Source organism: Pleurodeles waltl, chromosome 9 (assembly GCF_031143425.1).
Source record: "Pleurodeles waltl isolate 20211129_DDA chromosome 9, aPleWal1.hap1.20221129, whole genome shotgun sequence".
NCBI lineage: Eukaryota > Metazoa > Chordata > Amphibia > Caudata > Salamandridae > Pleurodeles > Pleurodeles waltl.
In genome coordinates this window covers 582604171-582629863 of record NC_090448.1, presented here as the reverse complement: position 1 = coordinate 582629863, position 25693 = coordinate 582604171, and the positions used below count along the sequence as shown (strand labels likewise).

General features: G+C 40.9%; 1 protein-coding gene across 1 annotated transcript in view; it reads right to left on the bottom strand.

Moving 5' to 3' along the window:
* The window catches only part of ZC3H4 (zinc finger CCCH-type containing 4), a 123614-nt gene extending 98876 nt beyond the window's left edge, over positions 1-24738 (bottom strand). Inside the window, exon 1 of the mRNA XM_069207583.1 lies at positions 24362-24738. Within this exon, the coding sequence (XP_069063684.1) occupies positions 24362-24444 (83 nt within the window). The 5' untranslated portion in view covers positions 24445-24738. The remainder of the gene's footprint in view (positions 1-24361) is intronic.
* Between the last annotated feature and the right edge of the window lie 955 nt (positions 24739-25693).

Genomic DNA, 25693 nt, shown 5'->3' with positions numbered 1-25693 from the left:
AATGTGTGTGTGGTCTGCTGCCTACTCTCTACTGCTGATCAAAGAACGAACTTCGTCTAATAGTCTGCAGCCAACTGTGGCCTCAGACCAGCTTGCTTTTAGCACTGTCCGACATCAGTTGTACATCACAGCATTGCAGCCGAAAGCAAATACCCTGCCGCTCAAGGCCCACTTTTCCTGCCACCATTCCCTCTTCATTGCAACTTTGAATGTTGCCAAAACCATTGTTTTAGGGGAGCAGGTAGAGTTCTATTTTTGGAGTCAAACTCATGGGCGCCCAATACACTCTTGCCATATGGTGAAAAAACCCATCTCTTGAGAGTGGAACCCAAAGGTACAGTTACATACCAGGGTGCAAGCTCATCTGCCTGTTGCATTTAGCTTTGTAGCAGATAGCATGTGCATGGATAGGTAGCCCCATGTGAATTGTATGAAACCACAGAGTCCATTTTAAATTGGGCTGCCCGTCTTCATAGTGATTGAGAATGTATGAGGGTCACAAGTCTGCTGAGATGCGCAGGAGACTTTGTTGACTATTTTGAGATTGGCGCCATGTTTTTGTGTTTTACATGGGTCACGACGCAGTGTCTGTTTTTCTTTTGTTTTCTTAAACAATTGTGGTATATTTTAACTGTTGGTGGGTCCTCCGGCAACTGAAAGAAAGGCGTTAACTCTGTCAACTATTTAACGGGAGGCGTTGCCCATGTCTTATCTGTTCATAAGCCTGGGCAAGGCATTAATCTCCAGCATCCAACCACAAGCCAAGAGCAGAGAAGTGGGGTGAGAAAAGCAATGTGAGGCTCCTTGTGGTTGCCATTACCACAATGACACCAGCACATGGGCACAAAGTCTCCGAAGGGGAAGACCGGTTAAAAAATAAACAAGTAGCTCAGCTGGCAAATCCCACTATATTGTGAGCTGACTCCTATCATCTGAGAAGTCCTTTGCAACTTTACATTTACACTGCTACTATCTTAGATAAGACGATTCTCCTTATAATCGAATGAGGCTCAGGGGCGGGCAGTTTTAATAATCACCGGTGTACGATTATTTCCGTGCCAACTTAGAACCCTGCCACCGAAGCATTCCTTGCAGTGTTCCAGTCTGATCAAAAATGTGAATGACACGCAAACAAAAGGAAGCCTTTTTGCAGCTCCATGCAACACACTCCTCTGGAGTGCTTATCTGGCGGCTCAGTGAAAGGCATTGCTTTGCGAATTACCGATGGAAATGTAAACATCCACACAGTGCTTCGAGCTGATCCAAATCATGAAAGGCTTTATTCAAGCAATGACTGAAGGGGTTGACCAAGACAAACTGCTGGCTAAAGGAGGTGGTCCCTACACCCCTTTCTGAGTACTGATCACGTCAAGAGGACTGGGCTGCGCCAGGACTAAGAAAAAAAACCATAAGCTTTGGCAAAGACAAATAGGTAGCACCTTTGGGACCTTTTGGCTTTGACAATAGTTTTAAACATACTTCACACAATCATCGATGCGGTGTAGCAAGTTTTTTTTTTTAAACGTTTTTATCCGGTCATGTCATTTTGTAGGTACCCCACCAACTGTGCGCACGCCTACAAAATGGCAGGAGCATTTTTTTGCTGGACCAGTAAACAAAAACCAGAGGCATGGGTGGGGGGAGTCAACAAGAAGAAGGGGTGGGGAATCACAGGGGGCTGAATAAGCAACAGGCGGGAGGGGAGCGAAGAAACACGAGGAACATGGGTGGGAGGAAGAAGCATGAAGGGCAGGCACTAGAGGGAGAAACTCAGGTGGACAGGAACTTGAGGGGGAGCAAACGGATTACAGAGAGCGCAATATGCAGCTGAGGTGGAAGAAGCACATGGCAAAAAAAAGCCAGACAGGGGACGAGCACATATCACAGAGGAGGGCTGAGGTGAAGCACACAGGCAGCGAAAGAGCAACACTAATGAGCGTGGGGGAGAAGTACACAAAGGAGACAGCTAGAAAACACGTGCACTCATGGAGAGTGCTTTAACAAAAAGAAAATGTATTGCAAAAAAAAAAAAGGAACTGTGAAAAGACGCAAGTAATTTGCCTATGCTCCAGAGGCAGGACAAACATAAGAGGAGGAAAAGCCCACAAGCGCTAACAAGTAAGCAGCAAGTGAATACGAGTGACAGTGAAGCAACCAATGATAAACAATGGGTGAGCTCCAAGCATACTGTAAGCGAACAACACATGTCGCACCAACAGCAAATGCACTGCCTAATAGGCAAGGCCTAAAAAATAATAGGTTACTAGCATTAAGATCAAGACATGCGAGTTACTCTGTTTTCAAAGAGTTTCTCAGTATGCCGACTTGGAACTATAACGACAATACGCTGGACACTTAAGAAACATTATTACAATTTTTTTCTACATGCTGTTCTCCTTCAGATGTCAGTGAGGTTAAATGCCCCAGAAATAAGCTGTCCCAAGGATGTGGCGACAACAATGAGTGAGGAAGTAGATTAAGAGCCCCCTTGGCAATTTGCAATTTACCTAAATCACTCCTGCCTCCACCCCCTGCAGCCTGTTTTGTTATAGACCGTGAGGCTGTGGTGTCTGGGAGTCCTTCTGCACTCCTCTGTTGCTAGCCACCAGCTCCCAGTACAATGGTCAAATCAACAACTGTTATTCCCTAGGAAAGAGCAAGCCCAGTTTGTTGTGGTCTTGATCAATGGGTTCCCAAATAACCTGGACAGTGAAAGGACATTCCTATGAGCAAATGTATTCAATAAGATGCACTTGCCTGGCTCCATTAGTCACACGGTATGGATCATCAATAAACATCTACTTCAGACTCTGGGTCCACACATAAGCCTATGACTACATCCCTGCTTCAAACTAAGCAAGCAGGGGAAAAGTAAAGACAAACACACAGAAACGCTGAAGGATTACACAAGCAGCACTTAAGCAGCAAGCACTGCTGCAAAGTTAATCAAAAATGCCTCCTGTTACTTCTTGTAAATATAAAATTACCTAGCACCTATTAAGAAAGGTTGTGACATCCCCATTTGTAAATGAAAAGTAGTTAACTATTTCTGCTGTCATCTAAATATCGCGCATAGGTGTGAAGAAATGTCTTGACACGATAAAGGTACAACACTGACGTGATGTTATGGACTAATGGTATCTGAGATTCTAAACCTACATCCCCCTCGATCAGCCATCCTTGAGTCTTTAACAGTGCTGGACTTGGGCCTTTCTGCAGGGTCAACCCCGGACATTTTGCCTTCACTCCTATGTTTTTGCTGAATTCATTTTTGTTGGCCTTCAGACTCTGTGCACTCTACCACTCCTAACTATGTAAACGTGCACATGCTCTCGCCTTAAAACATTGTAGAATTGACTTATATCCAATTGGCTTAATTAATTTACTTAAAAGTCCCTAGTAAAGTAGCACTACCTGTGCCCAGGGCCTGTAAATTAAATGCTACTTGTTGGTCTGTAGCACTGATTGGGCCACCCACTTAAGTAGCACTATAAACATGCCTCAAGCCTGCTATTGGAGCCCATGTATGTGCAGTCTTAAACCGTTTTAAACTGCTCTGTCAACCTGGCAAAGTAAATCTTTTGCCAGCATCAAACTTTTTTTTTTATACATATGTCATCCCTGGGGTAGGCCCTAGATAGCTCCAAAGGCAAGGGGCTCTGTATTTAAAAAGTTGGACGAGTACTTTTAAGTTTTACATAAATTGATAGTGAAAAACTAATATATTCATTGTTCACTTCTACAAGGCCTACCTCTCCCATAGGATAACATTGGAAGTGGCTTACATTTTATTGAAGTGTAATTTCCAAATGGAAACAGGTGACACCTTCGTGTTTGGTGTCTCTTGGAATCACAAATTAAAATTCTAGCTCATAATTCTGAAAATGCCACTTTTAGAAAGTTGGCATTTTCTTGCCTTAGCCATTTGGTGCCTGCAGACTGTCTCTGGGTCACATGACTGGGCGTGGGTGACAACTGGGCTTTTTGTATTACTCCTAGACAGTCACACACAATGGGGAGCTTAGGTGTGACTAGTTGGCCCATCAGAGGCAGGATGGGAGGGAGAAGCTCGGCCTAGCTGCACCTGCACTTAAGTAGGCTGTGTCCTGTCTCCACTCAAAGAGCTGCATACCCCTTGCAGTTAGCCTGGAGCCAGGGGCAGAAAGGTAGGGCACCTGTGCACTTCAAAGGCAAGCCCTTAAAAGCTTTTTCCCACTTCAAAGGTATAACTGTGCATGAATACTGGACTCAGACCCCAACTCTTCGGTATACTTCTGGGCCTGTGAATACTCTGACAGGAAGGAGGACTGGTGTGCTGCTGAAAGGACTGCCACACAGCTAGACTGCTGCTGTGAAATAACTGCTACCCTGATGTGCTGACCTGTGGAACTCTTGCCTGGGTGAGAAGGACTATACATGCCTCTCTTGAACACAGAGACCTCAGACTGACTTCAATAGCTAGTTGGCGGGCCTCCTAATCTGAAGCTTCAGCGACATAACAGGCTTCCAACAACCTCTCATCTGCACCTGGACCTGCCATCTGCGAGTCTACCCTGCCAAGTGGTGCCACGACAGGCTTGGACACTTGGAAGTTGGCTTAAGGTGCTTTGCCTTCCTCTGTGGTACCATCAGAACTGAGACATCTTCTCTGCTGAGCGGTGCAAACCTGAGCAGAACTGATGCATCTCTACTGCTGCATGGACTGGAGGGTCGCAAAGACATGTATCGTCTCTGTAGCCTGCAACACCTTTGGAACTGCTACTGCATGACACGCCCTCATTGCAGGCCTTCACTTCCCTTACCGACGGTAGCCTCAACAATGCCGCTGGACTCCGCATCGCAGTTAAACAGCTCCTCGGAAGAACCGCATCTCCTGACTGTGCACCACATCCTCAATGCCTGACTTCTCATTGCAAGCCCCATCAATGGGATTTCCAATGAAAAAGCAGGCCCTTGAATCACAGCCTTGACGCATTTCAGAACTGGCCCGGACTTGTGACTTTGTCCCAGTCTGGTACAACCAGAACTCCACCGATATCCAACAGTTGCTGCTTTGTGCTCTTTGGCACTATTTTCACTAAAATCGATTAAATTGAATATCTCTGGTTCTATCAATTGGATTTTTGTCCTTTTGGTCTTGGTTTATTTATTAAATAAACTTCTATTTTTCTAACTTGGTGTGGTACCCCTTTTGTGTGGTATTTTCACTTTATTACTGTTTGGAGTGTTGCACAAGTACTTTACACATTGCCACTAAGTGAAGCCTGACTGCGCTGTGCCTCACTCTGACAAATATTGTGGTTGTTGCTTGACCAGGGCTCACACTCCAGTCAACCAACAACCCAATTTCTCACTGACAGCTTATTCTGTGAAAGTCAAAACGTAAAAAGGAGGTACTTGGCAAATCAATGAGCTTGCTGGAGTATATGGTTCCTGAAGCAGTAAGGCCCAGGGTCAATGCAGGACATTATCAATAGGCACTACATGAGGAGTCCCTAAATTTCAAACAATATATATGTATGACACTGTTGGTATGTAAAGATTTAAGCCAGGCCAATTTAAGTCTCAGTGGATGGGTGTTCCAGGAGACCTTTCCTTTTTATTAGGACTATATGTTAGCTTGATTTCTCTCTTATATGGCGAGACGTGTGATCAAATGTGAAGCCACTATACTGCCTTTTAACAGGAGGGCCGCATTTGCCACTTTTTAAACGCATGCACACACAATGTGAGGTATTTCTCTGAAGGACAATAAAGACAGGCTATCAGCACTCATGGTGGACGACCAAACTTACACACGGGTTGCAGTGTTTTTTGCATGATTCTATGCTATTTTCTTGTGATAAAACCCTCATTTTCGATTGGTGGTGTTAGCACTGGGAGCTAGACACATACCTCTAAGGGGGTGCCTCACAAATCAACCGAATTTAGTATATACACTTCTTTCATGTCCACACAAAGAAACCGTTTCGGAGAACCTCCAGAGAAGCAAAAGGGTAGCTAAAATGATTTTGAATTACTATAAAAAATTTAATCTGATTACTGTTGATTTAGGTTGAAAACAATATTGTACTTATTTAATTAACCTGAATCATAACAGGGAATTACAACATTTCACGTGGGAACGATATTGTACAAATGCTAACAAGCACCCAAGCAACAAACGTAACCCCCAGTGAGATGTATACATGAATCCAAAATGAAAGAGAAGGAAAGCATGCAACGGCCTCCTCTACCTATACAAATGTTAACTATAAAGAATTCCCCACACTTATTAATCCACGATCTTCTGCTCAAAATGTTCTAGGACATGGACGATGCACCTAAAATGGAAAGATTTTTGTCAAATATTCCAACAAATAAAAATGGAATAAGTTACCAAAACACGTCGGCCATTCCTTACCACTATTCATCCTATATCTGTGTAGGCAACAATGTCATTTTGTATCCATAATTGCCATGTAGTCTCGTTTGAGGAAATTCTTATGAGAAAAATACTGAAGAAAATGTGTGCTAAGTTATGAAAGCTTCAAGGAGCCCAGAAGATTCCCGTAAAAACTTCTGTGAAATAAGGAACCAATCTTAATGTATGTTTTCACAAATTACACCAAGACTCACATTACATAAAATGAAACACAGTGAATCCCTCAACAAATGCCACATCACGATGAACCACAAAAGACATCACCAGACCGTCACCCAACATACAACCACCAGAAAGTATTTCCTACAACCTCAGGCTCTTTCCCCTTTTGTCAACCAGTATCCTGATTTCAATACTCCCATATGCTCTGTCTGCGCCCACCAGACATAACACAACAATATTAAGCCCATACCTTCTAACTCAGATTCCTATTTTGCAGCTGTTACTGCATATCAAATTCCTGCACAGCTGTGGAAGGGAGCAAGAGGTTTGCGGCTACCTTCTTCCTGTAGGTGAAAAAAATTGAAGCCTTTGAGGGAGGTGTACTATGGTGTGAGATTGGATAACCAGGTCAGGAAACCTGACATGGTACTATGCATGGCTTCAGATAGCAGAGCTCTTTGGTTTACTCCATAGACTGGTGCAGGCAGATTTGGGAGAGAGAACAAGCTCTTTGTCTGGGTTTTTGGTCAGGAGGCATGGCTGACACTGAACTTCAACTGTCACAGCCCGGTGGAATATGGATGATTTGGGATTACAGTAAGAAGCGGTACTGGCATCCCCAGAAACAAACTCTAAAGACAAGTTTGCAGGCAATTATCTCCTGCTACCACAAACTAGAGATAGTGAGCGACTGGGCATGTCTGAATCAAACAATCTAATCTTGTCAAGAAAACGCAATATAAGCATTTAGAAATGTTGTAGCAGATGAGTAGCAGATCAATACCTTGGGTACAAGCATTCCCTTGAATAAATCAACACCCACGTAATCAGTAGCAATACCAAGTTTCTGGCATGACCACCAGCAGATCACTAACAACCCTCAGCTATTTCCCGTAAGTCTTCCCAGGTCGTATTTTCAAGGAAGGGTGGAGACGCAGAAAAGTTGTGGAGTGGTTCCTTGAAAATTTTCAACTGACTGAAGTGGCACTTTGAAACCAATTACACTGACTGGATAATGCACCAAAAACGACAAGCCAAATCATCCACAGAGAATTGAGAGCCTATTTAACCACTGTACAGAATCAAAATACACAGGTGCAAAAGGAATAACAGAGATGCACAGGCACAAATGATTAGTGTACACTTACTGAAAAGGCTTGGTAATAACAGAACAAAAGGCATACAAATCTAGAAAGTCCTTGTTAGCAAAATAATAGGGGCAATTAAATTAACACTACAGAAGCCAAACTGTAAATAAACTATACTGAAAATCCAATGCACAGTAACACTGTGCCAACAAACTTCCAAGTTAATTTCTGGCAGAAGGTGTACAGGTTAGGTCAGGTGTTAAACAAAATACCTTATTTACATTACTAAAATATATATACAATTTACTTACGTTCAGGGGGTTTATGCCAGCTCTTTTCATCCACTGGTCTGTGGCTGTGTCATTCACGTTTTTCATCTGCCCATTATAGCACATAAAACACGGCAACGGCTAAGCCCATTTCAACAATTGGCTAATTTTACTATGAGTGACAGCATTCTTCTCTTCCACACCCAACACAAAGTAATTACGTTCCTACCAAGGAATTCTATCGCAAAAAGTTTTGTAAGACGAAAAACGTATTTTTGCTCTCAGGCTCAGCAGGCTCTGAAAAATAAAGTTTTATAAAAATAAAAAAAAGTCACAAAACAAAACGGCCAATGACAGAGTCAAAAGGCTGGCAACCAATGTCAGACATACTGGCTTTGCCTAGGCTTGCATTTGACATTGCTCCCTGAGCACTGAGCTTTGTAAGAGCTAGGGGTTCACCTTGAGTAAGCCTCCCTCCAACAAGTGTAACTAACCATGATAATTTCTAGGGAAAAGACATGACAGTTAAATGATGACAGCTGACTGATTGTGATAGCAGTCAGCTTCACTAAAAGAAACTGGCCCTGACCCTTACTAAGCAATCCAATATTCTTGGCAGGTTGCAAAGTGGATGAGCTAAAGATTCAAGTTAGTGAAAAAGTGTGATCATGAGGAGGCAGGAACGGAGGGCACTGTCCACAGGCTGAGATTATTTCTGGTTACAAAAAACTGCCCATGAGCTGGAAGAAAGAAGTCTTACAGTAATATGTCTAAATTACATAATTACATTTACAGCACCATGGATTTTCTTTTTGGTTTGATTTACGGCAATATATCCTGTGCTGAAGCCATTGTGCATGCCTTTATTTTATTTTATTAGCTCAGGAAGTGTATGTTATTATTGCAGTAGTTATTTTTTAAGTTCTTCTATTATCCACAACAGTTATTATTATAGAATACACGATCTACTGAAAAGGGTGGTCCAAGTCACCACCCACAGTCAGTATATAAAAAAACAGCTTTTTGGTCAGTTAAAAGTCCAGGACTAACACTCTAGATCATACCAGCCACTGAGCCCAATGGATAAACTACTGTAAATATGTGTTTGGCTAAAAGAATGGTCTAGCATGGGACTAGAATAGAGAATATCAGCTAGATGAGATGAAGGTAAAAACCTGGGATGAATCTCACTGGGGTTTTCCCTTTTTTACATGGTGGTCTCTCATTTATTTTCAGACTGATTCCTTAAAACACAAATCTACGTTCTTCCATAAATATAATAACATTTCTTAACTTCAGATAAGCAGAAGTTGAATTAGGGATATGGAAAGTGCCATAGAAATACCAATATAATCAGGATTGCGGTCCTTATTTTGGCCAAAGATGTTGTACAAAAGCAATCATTCTCCCTTAAGAATCATTAATTAATGTTCTGTGCATTCAATAGCCATCATTGCCACTCTTATAGCTCTGTTGCCTGAGCTCATGATTACCTTTTCAACACAAATAACCATTAACAATTTTGTTACTCTCAGGCATTTAAAATATTGCATGCCTAGCACAAAAGGGCAGCCTAGTGCTACAAAAACTATAAACACAAACAAATCACTGAATGTTTTCTAAAGGGAATGCCCCGCAAAGTATTATGGGGCAAGTATAGGTCACCACAATAAAAACAGTATTTGTAGGAAACATGGTCATGTAACCATACAGTTTGCCACTAGGGAACATAACCACAAGACAACCAAATGGCAGAAAGAAATGTAGTGCAACCATATATATGGCTCCTCGAACGCATAAAACATAGCACATTTTCAGAGCTAGCAGCCCTACTGTAATGATATTACAAACAAAGCCCTTTAAATTCAAACTTCTCCCAGCAGCAAAACAAAAATTCCAGCCAGAAGAGAGCTTAAAAAGAAACTGAATGGTGGAGGGGTTATTATTTTGGGGTCCCCACTAACATAGTGTGGGGATCCAGAGGTGATCTAAACTGAAAGCGCACATTGTGGTGAATGTTTTGAAAGTAGTTCCATTGTTGTAGGACCACCACAGGCTGAGTTATGAGCAAACATGTTTTAGAACAAGAATGTTCTGCAAAGCATTATGGGGCGAGTTTCCGAGTGCTGTGCATATTGTAGTATGTTGACTGCAATGCGCAGAACAGCCCCTAAGAGACACCACAATAAAAATAGCATGTTTTGAGTTGTGGGCAAAAATGTTTTAAAAAGAAATGCCTGGAAAGCATTATGGGGTGAGTTTCTCCAAGTGAAGTGAATATTGTAGTATGAGCTCTTCCGCTCTGTGAGGAGAGCCACTTCGATGATTTCTGTGCTTTTATTTAGGTAAAGCATTTACTAATCACAAGGGTTTTTTGAAAGCCATGGAGCACGAAGGGGAGAGACAAAAGCAAATTGAAATGACTTTGATTAGATAACAGTAAACAATGTGAGGAGCGCTCCAATACCACTGATCGAGTTCGGACCGCTGGTGCTTAACGCACCATGACTGCCAAGGAGCACAAAGGGGAGAGACAAAAGAAAATATAGTTGGCCCTCCCGAAAGTATATCGGCAATCAGGCAATAATCTACGTAATGGGGTCAGTATGGAAGGCGTAACAAAAGAGCCTCAAGGTGGCACAAACACAAAGCATTTACCAATGACATCAAAAGATTGTTGAAAGGCAAGCCCAGGAATGAATGAAACTGATGGGTGTGGTTAAAGCCCACAGAATAGATTACAACAGGTTGAAAAGCAGTGCTTGCGCGCTGCTATGCTCAAACTAAAAACGAAAGCTGCATGAAGTGCACCCATCTCGCTCACATACCCTGTAAACATGAGCACACACATGAACAGTGCCACCTTTGATATGACAGACCATCTATCAGAATCTAACACTCTTCACACAACTCTTCCCACAGAGATCCTACTACAACCAAATATGAGGTGCAACTGGAATCACTTCATACAGCAAGAGTGTAACAATGCCACACAAGGGGCAGCTGTGATCTGTACAATTTACAGATAATATGACAACATAGGTACAAGTTTAGTCTTGCTGCTGGTTCAAGAACACTATTAGCAGCTGTCAGCACCTGTAAAACACCTCTGGGATGTACCCGAGGGATCAGGAGAAAGAGGTTGGCCTCTCTGTTCAGTTTTACTGGTTATTTACACATTTATACAATGGTTCTGAAAGCTGTCACTTGGTAATGTCTTTCAAACACTCTGTTCATTTTTTAGGAGTCAAACTCATCCTAAGAGATTAGAGCTCTGTTCGACATAAATTAGATTTCTTCACCATACATGCTGAAGAAATGTTGGTGAAGAGAAGACTGAGTAACTCATGTTTATTTCAGGGAATAATGTTTGTCAAGTCCTTGTGATACAGTCTGTCGAAGTTTAACCATGTGTGCATTTAAGTCCATATTTCCCAACGCCTCCCAAGCACAGCAGTCTCAAAAGTTGGAATTGTGTGGCCACAGCACCAAACTCTCAATGGCTGCAGATAGGAGAAAGATTGAGTTTAAACCTCTGTAGTGCACTAAGCAATCAGTGGGGGTAGCCCACGATTCCTAGGAGGTCCTTTCTTTCTGGCTGTTCGAGCAGTAGCAGAACCTTTCCCACCCCTTCTCCCCCCCTCCCCAGCACCTTGAGATCCTCACGGGTGAGTAGTGCGCTTTACCAATTCCTGATTGATTGATTGACCGTGTAAACCAAAGAGGAGCAGGCACTCGGAAGCAAACCGGTTCCTGACATTACCAAGAGTGATTGGCTGAGGCTTAGGACAGTGGCCTGTGTCTGTTCTGGCTCCACAGCTCTGGATCTTCTCCCCATCGCCAACTACTGATGGCCATTAACATTTGAGGTGTTATTGGGGTACTGTATGAAATGAAGTAGCCTGTATCCAGGCAAAGAAGCCAATGCGGCTGTGTATGTTATGCTTAAGAAAAGCCCCGCCACACAATGTACGTGATACTTGTACATGTGTGCACTTAACTAATTCAAACATCCTTATTCCTTCACTTTCTTTGATGTTAGCATAATCTATATGTGCAGGACTATTTCTTCTACCTATGTGCATACACTTATAGTTGGCATGCATACATTCACTTACGAGTGTAGCCTGTATGTACACACTGGAGTTGGCACACCTACCCATGTGCATACCTGGCACAGGTAACGGTACTGTTTCAGTAATCATTCTGCAGACTTAGGCTTCAGAACAACATCCATCCACGTCTTGCCTCCACCACATTTTGGACTTTTACACAATGCTAACATCCGGCACCACTGCATCGCCTCAGCAGCCCAGGGCTCAGGTCCATGTTACTTCGTTGACAGCCTGGCATCTGCCCCAATGGGCAGCCTGCCAGTAACATTGTCAGCGTAACTGGTTTGCTTTGACCACCTTACGCTGCTCTCAGTGTATCGCACTTGACAGAAAATATGGGTTTTCAAAGAAGACTTGAAAGAAATGTCTCTCTGCTCTCCCCAGGTAGAGGCATCGTGAGCCACAAGTCGCCACTTGACCAACAGAGGCCTGCACGCCACAGCTATCTGTACACTTCACGTTTTCGATGTTGCTGTAGTGGGAAGTGCAGTTTTATGACAACTGAAAAGCTGCGCTGTATTAGAATGTCAAACACATACATAAAATAAGAAATTACTCTGATTAGGTGACTGTGAACAATGTGACCAGCGCTCCAATACCGCCAATCGAGTTCATGCTGTTCGTGCCATGGCTTCCATGGAGCACAAAGGGGAGAGAGAAAAGAAAAAAAATTGTTTGCGCACGCTGAAGTATATCGGTAATAATCCGTGTAACAGGGCAGTCTGCAAGGCGTGACATAAACAGCCTCAAGGAGGATCAAATGTAAAGCATTTACCAATGACACCAAGGGATTTTTGAAAGACAAGCCCAGGAACGAATTCAAGTGATGGGCGTGAGGTGGGCGTGGTTAAAAGCCCACAATAATTACGACAGGTCAAAGTGCTGGCTCGCTCGACCTAAAAAGAATGCTATTTACGGGTAGGAACTAGTTAAATGTGAAAAGGAAGGACAAGCCACACTCTCTGTGTTGCTACCAGAAAGGATTAAGCAGGAAATCAAATGCAGGAATCTAGGAGGGGCCACGGTCCTCAGCTCGAGGCTGTAAGTCGTCCTCTAACACACAGAGGTTTGCATTTAGTTTTGGACCCAAATGCTAGACTTTAAAGACAAAAATTGCCTCAAATTGAAGGGTGTTAAGGAAAGTTCTTCACCATCAATAATTAGGACCAGTTCAGAAATTTAAAAAATAACTAGCCTGGTTATTGACTGCACCTGACCAATACCTGTGTCAGTAGAGTATGCGTGTGATTCATTGTGCCCACTGTGCAGTATGGGACTTCAGCTCATACAGATAAACTAAAACATATGACCCTAAATTAAAGCAATAACCACTTTTTAGGTCTGGTATTGAGTCAACTTCAGCTTTCTCCCAATCTCATTTTTCAAATGGTTTTACTATATTACATTCACTTTTTTTTAACTCTAAAAACAACATTAAAATAGAATATTGGTTCTGTCCAAAATGCATAAGACCCTTACCAGTTATGATTAGAAACATACACAATTACTTCCATAACTTGCGCTGTACACACTGCTGTTTAATTCGCTCTTTTTTGTTTTCTGCTCGGTCTGCAACTTTTGCTAGTATTGTGGAGGCACAAGTTGTGAAATGTGCTGAGTACACTGCTAACTATACCAGTCGAACTTCACTGATTTTGGGCATTTGTGCAAGACCCGTGGCTCACCTTTGAACTAGGTTTTGCTATGACTTTCTTTGCTTTTTTAATGATGTTCTTACTCCACTCCCCCACCCTGCTGTGCATGACTGTTGGCCGGGAACAGTAAACTTTAAAATCAAGGGCTACGCATTAAACTACATTTACACCATCACAAATTTTCATTAAATCACAACATGGGGCTTTCAGATTTCAAACCATCCAGCTGACAGTATTATACCATGTTTTATGTAACCATAATATATAATAATATGAAAGGGCTCTTGCTTTAATACCAATGAAAACTATTAAACATAGTTAATGAGCATAATAGTTTCTTAGCAGGTAGTATTGACAGTGCATATCTTTAAATGCTTCATTACAGAACATACCTGGGGTGCGAAAAGGTGAGCTGTTGTTTCTCTTCTAACAGGGAATAAAAGACGTCTTCACTGAGACACTAGTGACATATCTATCTGATCATGTGTCTGGTTGATACAGACAGGGCTGGTGTTGAATTTTATCTTCCTATTGCTCCTCAAGACAGTAAGAGTGAAACTACATTAAGGCTCACAATACTGAAAAACTGAAAACAAGCCTGTGTTTCTAAATGACAAGTTGTCAAATGTTCGAATTTGAAAAAATGGTGGACTGTGTTATGTATACATGTGGTAGCTAGGTGATGGTGGAATACTGGCTCCTGCCAGAGAATACGCAGTGCGAGTATTTCACGAGGAATGTGATGATTTGAACGAAGGCGACTGGTGAATCTGGACGTGGTGGATGGATGAGATGTTTCAGCGATGTGACTTGAAAAACCAACAAATACTTTGGGAACCCACCTTGACTCCTGACTCTTGAAAAGTAGTAGATTTAACACTTGCAATGAGCGAGTGTACGGACTCCCCGACGCTGGACATCTCAGCATCGTAGCGTAGCGTAGCTGTATACCAGCCAAAAGAATGCAGTGGTATTGCTCTGCAACGCTAACTCCATTTGCTATGCTGATTTCCTTTAAGCCTTTACGTGCGCTGATTTCATGGGGATCCCGGACTTGCAAGCTGTTTTGGATGACGCCATGCATTTGAGGAAATCCCACAATGCGCCTGAGCCTGCGCAATGTGGAGTCCCAGCCCTCGTTACGGAACTTCACAGATCCCTCACAGCTTCCAATTCGGATCGGGAAGTCCAACCCCTTCGCTTGTGCATGCATACGGGAGAGTGTCATTTTTTCCCTTCTCTCTCTCCTACGTTGGCGGTTGCCATTTTGGACCAGGATAGACAAAAGAAGAAAAAAAACTGTGGTCTCTTTGGTGATACGCACACCAGTTTATGTGTATGCCCTTCTGAAACAGTGATTCCATATAGAATAACATTTGCTTTCTCTGTTATTCTCACACCGTTTTAGATTCAGATCCATTACAACCATAACTGCATTTTTCTATTTATAGATCCCTGTCAAGGTGTTTAAGTAGGATGTTTTATGTTTGCTAATGACTTCTCTCACGGATTCAACTAATCCCAAGAGCAGTACCCGTTTGTAGTTAAGTCGGTAATGTACCCTTTGCAATGATGGATGAGTTGCTAAGTTGGCTTAAAAAGTTACAAGACCAAGGTGTAATAGAAGAAGTTGAGTGTACTGAATGGTTGGCTCCAGTGGTGATTGCTAGGAACTCCAATCGTAACATGAGATTATGTGTAGATCTTCTGGCCTTAACAAGTCTGTTGTGGTAGACAAATATCCCCGGCAGAACATCTCTGAGTTGTTAACAATGCTAGGAGAAGCTAAGGTTTTTTTCAACAATTGATCTAACATCTGCATATCATCAAATAGAGGTAGAGGAATCATGCAGAAGTCTAACTGCATTCATCATGCCTTTTGGTCCATTTAAGTTTGTTAGACTGCCATTTGGGCTGGTCTTGGCAGCCTCAGTTTTTCAGCGTGTGATGGATAAGGTACTACATGAGGTTGACGAAGTGTGTGTGTACCAAAATGATATTTTAGTTTATGGGAAAGACAGCAATAAACACAATGAAAGGCTCATGAAAGTACTGAGCAGATTGTCTGATCACAATCAAATGACTAGAAAGGATAAATGCAAATTTGGTACGTACACCATTGATTATTTGGGTCACACCATCACAGGTGATAGCATTTTTCCCAAAACAGATTTGATCAACACAATTCAAAATATGGTTTCACCAACGACTAAGGAAGAACTGATGCGTTTTCTAGGTATGGCTGAATATTATAACAAGTTTGTTAAGGATTTTGCCGGATTGTGTTTTAATATGAGACAATTATTGAAGGGAGTTAAATTTGTATGGTGCGCAGAGTGTGAAAAGGAATTTGTTGATTTTAAAATGGGTTTAGGTGAGGCAACAATTTTGGAGAATTTTGATCCCAAAAAGATTTCAACGTTGACTACTGATGCCTGTAATAAGGGCTTAGGTGCTGTCCTACAACAAGGTGGGGTACAACCTGACAACACTATTCTGTTTATTTCTAGGAGTTTGACAAAGGGCAGAAACCAAATATTCAGTTATTGAAAGAAGAGCTTTAGCAGTGTATTGGGCAATCAAAAAATTGAAAGGGTTTTTATGGGGAAGTTTGTTTGTGGTGAGAACTGATCACAAACATATGTGAAGTTTTCAATTCAAAAGGCATTGATGCGGTTTCAACTAGAATCACCAAATGGACTGTGAGTTTACAGGAGTATGACTTTATGAAAAATATGTTCCAGAAACAGATAACAATTCAGCAGATGTTCTGTTGAGGCTTGTACCGGAGGTGAGTGAACGGTTAGAAGGAGATTTGCAGAAGAGATCAGGACAATCGGAGTGTGTTTGTGAAGTTGACTATGAAATCATATCTAAAGAGAAGTGGTTTAGGGAGACCAAACTGGACAGTGTTTTGTCAAAGATTAGCAATTTATTGCAGGTGGGATGAAGAACAAGGACCAAGGTGGAGTCAAATGTAAAGATTTTTGGGGCATTAAGGACCAACCGTCCTCAGAGGACTAGTTAGAGGCACCAGATTAGTCCCTCCTAGTAGCTTAAGATTGCTATTAAACCATGCGCATGAGGGCCATACGGGTATTTCTCAAACTAACGAGAGATTACGTTCTTATTACTGGTGCCCTGGTAAGGACATGCAAGCAGGGAGACTGGTTATAGAGCGTGTACAGTGCGCTTTAATGAGAAGGCTATGAAACCTATAGTTCAACCCATGGTGATCAGGAAAAGGCCGGCTGCTCCATGGCAAGATATTGCCCTAAATATACTAGGGCCCATTCATGGTGACAACAGCGAGAATTATGTCATAGTAGTAATGGATACATTCTCCAGGTGGCCAGAAATTAGCTTTACCAGAAGTATTGAAACAAAAAAAGTGATTGCATTTATTGAAATGTTAATATCAAGAGAGGGAATCCCTTTAACTCTTCTTACTGACAACGGTGTGAAGTTAGTTTCCAAAGAAATGGAAGACTTTCTGAAAGGTTGTAGGTTAAAGCACAAGAAGAGTGCTCTGTACCATGCAGAGTGTAACAGAATGGTTGAGAGGTTCAATTGCATTCTAAAGGAGACAATCTCTATGGCAAAAAGAAATTATTCAAGTTTGAAGCAGAAGGTAATAAAGAAAGTCGATGTATACAGGTTTACTCCTCACACTACAACAGGTGAATCTCCTTTTTTATTGTTTCGAGGCAGACAACCTAATACTGTTCTTGAACCAGCCTGGGTGAATTAGTTTTTGAGTGAGAGAGGAAAAGGGGTGGTTGCAGAGAATTGGAGATGTAAAGAAAAAAAAAACATTCTTCTCAGCAAACAAAACTTTGACAGAAGAAATTTGGTTAAGGAAACTTTAGTGGAAGTTGGAGACTGGGTTATCATTAAGAGACTCACCTGGAGGGACGGAGGAGGAAAATTATCCAAACCCATGAGAATAATAAAGGTGTTCACAAATGCAATTAAGACTGGTGATCACAGAGTGTGGAATTTGAATAGCATGGTCAAGTGCAGAAGGAGAGAGTCTGATACGCATCCTCAAAAAGCTGAAAGAAGTTGTTCATAAAAACCTTAGGAGTTCAGAAAGGAAAATCAAGACTCTGGTGTATTTAGAGGACTATGCTTTAAAATGAAAGTTCTCATAAAAGACTTTACTCTAATGTAACAATGATCTTTAAAGGACTATGTTTTAAGGTAGAAATTCTCATGTAAGACATTACTCTATTGTAACATGAATCTTATTATACTGTTGTATTTTCCTTTTGTTATTTGTCTCTGATGTAAGAATCTTTCGGTTTAGAAGTATCAGTAAGATAATTTATTTGTAAAGAGGGAGATGTGTTATATATACATGTGGTAGCTAGGTGATGGTGGAATACTGGCTCCTGCCAGAGAATACATGGTGTGAGTATTCTACGAGGAATGTGATGATTTGAACAGAGGCAATTGGTGAATCTGGACGTGGTGGGTGGATGAGATGTTCCAGCAATGCGACTTGAAAAACTAATAAATACTTTGGGAACCCACCTTGACTCCTGACACTTGGAAAGTACTGGATCTGACATACTGTTTCTGAAAAAAAAACTTGTGTTCAGGAGACAGTCAACAGGAATTGATGCCAGACTGCTCCACCACTATCAGACAAACACTTTACAATTAAAATACTAAACCTAATTTTGCATATGTCTAAATAGGCGTGCTTAATTTTGCTTCTACCCATGACCATTTCAGCTCCTCTTCACTGACATGCAAAGGGATGGTGTGTGTGCGCCCGAAGGAGCTGTGCCTTACATGAGACCCTCTACACCATTTTTAGACTTTGCTAAAACTCTCTGTGAAAAGGAATGATATAACAGTAACAAAGACTTGTTTAAAAGGGTATGTTTGGAACTACCCAATGCACAATCTGTTCATGGATCTGGAGGCTCTACCCCCACTCACAAATGGGTGAAGGAATAAGTCTACTCAAAACGAATGGAGTGATATGCAGTATTTTCCATCTTGTGTTGCTAAAATGGCTGTGAATTACATTTTGATGGTACTAAAGAAAGAGCAAGGGAACGATTGAGCCTGGTATTATATATTCCTTAAGGAGAATTCATTATTTGATGAACCTAAGAAGACTTGCAAGTGGTCCACTGCTTTTTTTATTTTATTTTATTTTTTTATTTCAGAGGACCTGTTTACATTCCTGGAGAGAATGATCCAAGCTTTGAATGTCTCTATGGAAAAGGTCTGTGCCAAGAACCATACAATGTGATCTAATAACTCTGATGTAGAAGTGGACAGTGTTTTTTTCCCCAAACTTGGATATTTAGGTTGTGCTAATGGGCTAAGGAAATAAACTTGATACCTCTAAACCCTTGGGAGAGTTAATGCTTCTAAGTAACATTGTTATGGTGTTGGCTGATCTAGGGAAAATGTGGGTAGTGCAGAGGGAAGAAGTGAACAGAGATGAATCACAAACAATGACATTCATGAGGAACTCTAGTGGTGTTTGGTAAGATTTACCGATTTGGTAGCAGTGATGAGCCTTCACAGTAGTCACTTCTGATTATCACTGTCAGGCGGCACATAATATTTGAATTTGAATGTAAAGGAGTATGCTGAAAGACTCCAAGACAATCTGGACAGCAGGTAAGTCTGGCTCCTGATCTCATCGAATCTACAAGAGAAGTGAAGAAGCTGGAGGTAGTACAAGAGGCGCATATCTTAGGATACCCAGAGGTTGCTGCACGATTCAACATAACACTTTGAGTTTGAAGTCTGCGGTGCTTGTTTTGTGGTCACTCTGGATCTGTCATACCTATTCAAGCCTATCACCCTTTATCAGGAAAGTATACCACCAGATTTGTGCTCACATCTGAAATGCCTACTTTTCATTTCGAGGGGACATGGTCACACAAAGGCTGTTCAAATTGGTGGTAGGAAACAACCATTATCCACATTAAGACGCTGTTTTTCATCTCACCTAACACATGATACTGACTCCTCGTGTTTTGTAGCTGTGGGGGTGGCAGGTGTTCTCCAACTTAATTGGCGGTCTATTAAAGACAGCGCCACTTAGAAAGGCAAATCATAAAGTCTGAGGAGACGGGTATTGCAGTATAGCTTAGGTGACTTAGTCCGGTTGAGCACATAGTATGGACCCCGAAGTGTCTCTGCAAGGACAATTTACAGAACGCTCCTGTGGAAAATTAGAATTATTTCTCTTACAAGACAACTGTTTTACTTGTGAGACATTGCAGAGGTTCCTGCTGTCCACATTCATTTTCAAGTATTGTCAAGATAACTGTAATCCACATTGTAAAGAAATAGGAAATGTGATGCTACTCTAACACGCAGGATAATTTAAAGCTACCTGGCTGAAAATATGACTGCATGCACTGCTAGTCAGTTGTTGAAATAGAATTGGGGTTGGCATAAGGCACTGCTGTTTACAACTCCATAGGGCAAAGACAGAGTTCATTATTTTCTTCTGTAGTATGCAGAAACCACCACTGCAGTTCAGTAGCGAAAGCCTACCTTGTTTTTTAGGAAAGAACTAGTGCTGTAATCTACAGAACAGGCAGTAAAAGTAACCTTGGCTTCCATGTCTGACAGAACCACTGTAAAAACATGGTTTTGGGTGACTAAGGCTTAGAATGTTAGGGGTTTGTGGGAGTAGCTTTCTTTGCATTCATTAGATACTGCACTGTTATAAGTTCAAACTATCAAAAGGAGCTCTAGTATATTTTCTTGAGGCCATGGGAAACCCCATTGGGCTTACATGAGACACTCTTTTGGCATAACAACCAAAAACCCTTGATCCTGGAATTGGAACCATTTCTCAATGCAAAAATCTGAAAGCTCATCTTCTCACCAGAAAATCTATACTTCAAGAGAATTGACTTCTGGTAATGAATTCTAATCTCAGCCAACAGAAATGAGAGAATGAATGTGCTAAGATGAAAAATTGCTAGCCACTTATCCAAAAATTGTCACTTATCTTTTGAAAGTGTCAAATGAGTCTCTAGATTCCCCTTCAGCAGGCACCTTAAAGATGAGACATATCCTTTGCATCAGCTTAAAGATTCAGGGCCTGACAAAGTTTGGAAGAGGATGGAGCACTGAACTGAGTGGGGAGTGTTAGGAGTCCTTACCAATGAAGGCGCTGTACAGCTGAAAGTAATGGATTAGTGACAATAAGGGGCAAAAATGGATGGGGAAATTATGTTCAGTCATAAGCAGACACCTCCATGCTAAAGAGAACCATCATTTGTATACAAAAAAAAAATCACCCAGGAACGTGATCAAGACTAGTCATGCGTCAGACAGAATAATGATAAATATATGCTGCAGAATCATCGTTACACTGTAGCATTATAAACATTTATCAAAAACGTGTACAGTGAATAACAATTAAGAGCAAAATCACACTGGCCAAAGCAAAGTAATATATATATATATATATATATATATATATATATATATATATATGTATGTAAAATAATGCTTTTCCAATGACTAGTCTCCCATTTGTGAGAGTCTCTAGAGTTCAGGGGACACATCCCTTGACCCCAAAACCAACTAGAACAACATTTTGCCAAAGATTTTCATTTTACATATGCCAATGTAGTCTCTATAGATTAATTAAATGTAATTATGATTACCAGTAAACAGGCAACTGCTAATCATCCCAAAAGGTACAATAATAAAGACATCAGGCAAGAAATGTTTCTGATCAAAAAACATGCATTACCAAATGTATACATATTATCAATGGTGCACAATTGTTTCCATTTACAAAATATATAAAATGAAAACTTCCAATGTCAATTTCACATAATTGTTTTTAAAAAAGCAGAAAACGTCAAAGGAAAATTACCACAAGGCATAAAAACTGCTTCCCAATCTAATGCTCGGATGAATTGTTACAAAATATAAGCAGTGGACTATTGCATCGGATCGTTAGTACAAATCTGGCAACAACAGCAGCAATCAAACTTAGATCTATGGAAAATATTGAGGGAGAGTATTTACCAGCATTATTTAGTCAAACGTGAATGTTTAGGTTGTGTATGTGCAAACAATACAGATGGATCTTTAATTTGCAGCATTCATATATCTATAGGCAATAGTAATCATTTACCCATAGAGGTTGCCTGCAAGCTTTACTATTAATTAATCCCAAAGTGAATATACATATTAAAAGATTAACTAATTAAATGATCCATTGGAATAAACCAAACGAAAAATGGATGTGCAGTCATACTTGGAAAATATGTAATTGCTTAAAGGACAAATATAACATTCTGACACCTTGTAATGTGTATAGCATGGGATATAGAGCTTTGGGATCAACAATAACAGACTGATATACAGTGATTGTTTTGATGTTAATACGTGATTTGCTCTAATGAAAGGTTTACTCTAGAGAACATTCTTAATATTGCTCGTACCAGCCATGTGGGACAGCAGATTAACATTCATGGTAAGGATTAAATGAAGAGGTTGCTTTTGAGGAAAGTAAAGGATAGCAAACTCAAAAGAGTACAATGGAAACGGTCAGCGAGAAAGTTATCGCCTTTAAATACATTCACACAATTGTAGCATTAGTGAACATCACATTCTGCCGAAATAACATATTCCATTCATAGTGAACACTGTTCCAGGCAACAGAGCTATGATATTGTGCACTGAAGTATTTGAATCTGGAAACAAGGCACCAACTCATTTTATAAAGAGTTTGCTAAACACTTAAATTACTGTTGGCTTAATGATCTCTACTCTCCTATCCAGAAGGTACTAGGGTCCACTGCATCGCCAACTCTTGGCTTAAAACCAATCGTGCATATGTGTTTTAAAAATCAGGGGTTCGAGTAATCAAAAATTAAAAAAAATTATCCTGGAAAGATTATAAAATGGCGCACGTGGTACTGAATGATACAGAATAATGAGCTGGGTCATTATGGTGATGTGCACTTTAAATTGCGTTTAAGTTTCAACCAACAACACTAATAAAAGTGTTGTTCCTTTAAAAGATAGGCCCAACTTTTAGTTCCATAGGACATACTCAGAACGTATAATTAAAGCAAAGTACTATGATTTATTACACATTATTTTATGAAGACTGGAATCAGTTGACAAAGCTGTAGGTGAAACTCTTCTATTGATATAGGGCTTTCGAGAAGCAAAATGGCAAATATCGCATAGTATGAAATATAACATCAGGTTTCTGTAAATAAACTGGAGGTGATGTTTAGATCGGCAAATGCTAGACCTTACATGGAAGGGCCTGATTTCTGAATGGAGTTATATGTATATTTTTATTGCGATCTTCTCTAAAAGAAGCCACGTTTCCGACGGCAGGAGTGTAATACAATTGCTCATGCCAAGTCCCCCCCCCCCCCCCACACACACACTTTACAGTTAGTTTTAAATGTCTAAGGACATGTAAGATACCCGTGCATCCATGACCACATCAAGGCCAGCACAGATAATAAACGTGCCAAAGACAATGCTATTTCACTTAGTCGTATGTTTTCAAACCATTCCTTCAACAAAAACATTTCAGTATGAACAGATACTGCTTGAAGTTTAGAGACCAAGTTCGACCAGCCTGTTGAAACTTCATCTAGTTCGAGTTTTACAAGGCTACATATATCCTAACGCGTGTATTAAACATGTATTGACAGGGATTCTCTGTTTGTTACTTTATTTTAGTTTGTCACTAAAGCTACTCTTTCATACGCAGCAACAGGTTACGACTTTTGACAAAATTCGTAATACCTCACGTTTTGGAAGGCCTCCAGATTTGGCATGCATATGTATGAGCACACAGCGTCTTTTGGATTTTATGTTTTTATTACAAGAGCCCCACCGAAAAGGGTCATACGAGATTATCACTGTATTTCAATGCTATTAAAAGGTTGAAACCGTGATCGTTTTAAAACGACATACATGATAAATAACGAAAACGTTCAACTCTTTCAAAAGCCTTTACGAAATATTTCAACGTGTTATTAGACACGTTTTTAAATAGCGAACTACGGTTTAAAACAGATACTTCTTTGGGGAGGGGCAAGCTGACGCGTTTTCGTAATGGATTGCCAATGTTTTCTGATAATATTACATTTACGATGTTAATTAAAATGTAAATGCGTCATGGTTTACGTTAAAAATTACAGGCTATGGAACTAAAAAATAAAATGAACTAAGAGAGCTCAATTGGCTGTTTTGTAACTTTATCACTTTCCTTTGTTTTTAATGATAAATATACCGACCGGGACAAAACCCAGTGTTTAAACTGTCACCAATTTACGGGATTAAAAAAAAAATAGGTACGTGCATGCAAAAAACTTCAAAGTGGTTCGCTGCTTTACAGTATGCTCAAACATTTCTTTTTTTTCTCGTCGAGGATGCAGAAACTATTTTCTCTCACAAAAATATTCATTTTTTCCCTGTTTACAACACGATTTTCGCGTTTAAGACGCAGCGCGCCCACCTCCCCCTGCCCCGCCATTTTCTTTACCTTTCGTCGGCTATTGAAAATAAATGAAAGATTTCGAAAATGTTCAAAAGTATCGGTTAGCAAAAAAAAAACAAATGGAATAAAAAGAAAGGAAAAGGAAGAGAGAGATTTGTCACGTTACTCGACCTTTCGTCAGTGAGGAGGTTGTTGTTGTGTTCATGGTTTGATGTTGGGGAAGATGGACTGACATTCGTGCTTTCCACATCCATTTTTTCCTCACATTTAGAAATACTCTCCACAAGTGAGGGGCGAGCTGCAAAAACACGACTTGATAATCGTATTTTTTAAGGGGTTCACTGTAAAGACGTTCAGGTTGTTGGTTTTTGGTCACTTTTTTATGCAGAGGGTGAAACTTTAAGGCAGTCTTTGGTGTGGGGTTGGCAGACGGATTTGGGCCTATTGTGGTTGGATTTAGGTATTTTTATCTCAAAGGGAAGGGAATATTCGGGGGAGAGAAGAGAGACTAACTCCGAAGTGTCCCAGCCGCAGTAAATAATTCACTTAAAATGGCGGCTGCGCCGAAGTAGAGGGAGGTGGTCATCGCACGATGATGTCACAAAGGGGTCATTATTGGGAGGCGTGGAGAGGAGGTGCTTTTCACCCTCTTTCCCGGATAGGTCCGACTTGGGCCAAATCAGGCTTTTGCGTGCCCTGCGCGATGACGTCAGTTTGGACTTGTGCGTCGCTCTGGGGCAGGGAAAGAGCAGCTCTTGCATACGTACAGCGCACAAAATGGCGGCTCGGCACTAGGGTACCCTATGAACGTACGTTCACGTTTCCCGTGGCAAGAAATGGAAGGTCGAGTCAAACCCTTATGACAGTCGCCTATCACAGCGAAGGTTTTTTTTTTCACCAATTGCCAGTAACCAACCAGTGACATGGACTGTTACAAACTATGTTCGGCCGCATATGAATCCGCGGCATTTTTTTATTGGCTCAGGCGTGGTATGCAGTGAGCTGCTACGTCTTGATTCGTTAAGACCAATTTGCACGTACAACGATATTTTCGATTGGCGGGGAATGTTACTGAAATTCCCAAGACATAGTTACATTGGTTAAAGATCAAAGGCATAATAGAATACTTGTTGCTCTTGAGTTTTCTTAAATGTTGCAAGAAATTGTTTTGATTTGCTTTGCTATCAGCAACAAGTAGTCTGTGAAATACACTGCCGGAAATTGATTTTGGACATGTTTCATATATCTTCTCGTTTTGTGAAGAACTAACACGTTGATTTAAACCGGCGGTGGGAATAGGGTGCCAAGGTGTGGCAAACGAGGTTAAGGGTAGTTATGACTGGCGGATCACGTCACGCTTAGTGTGGCAACTCAATTTTTACTTTTTGGGTACATTTGCAAAAAATAAATCGTAACAAGGACAAATGTTGACAATCTGTTAACAATCACGCAGATGATTCATTTGCATATTTTACAATGTTAAGACTCCTGGATGTAGAGATC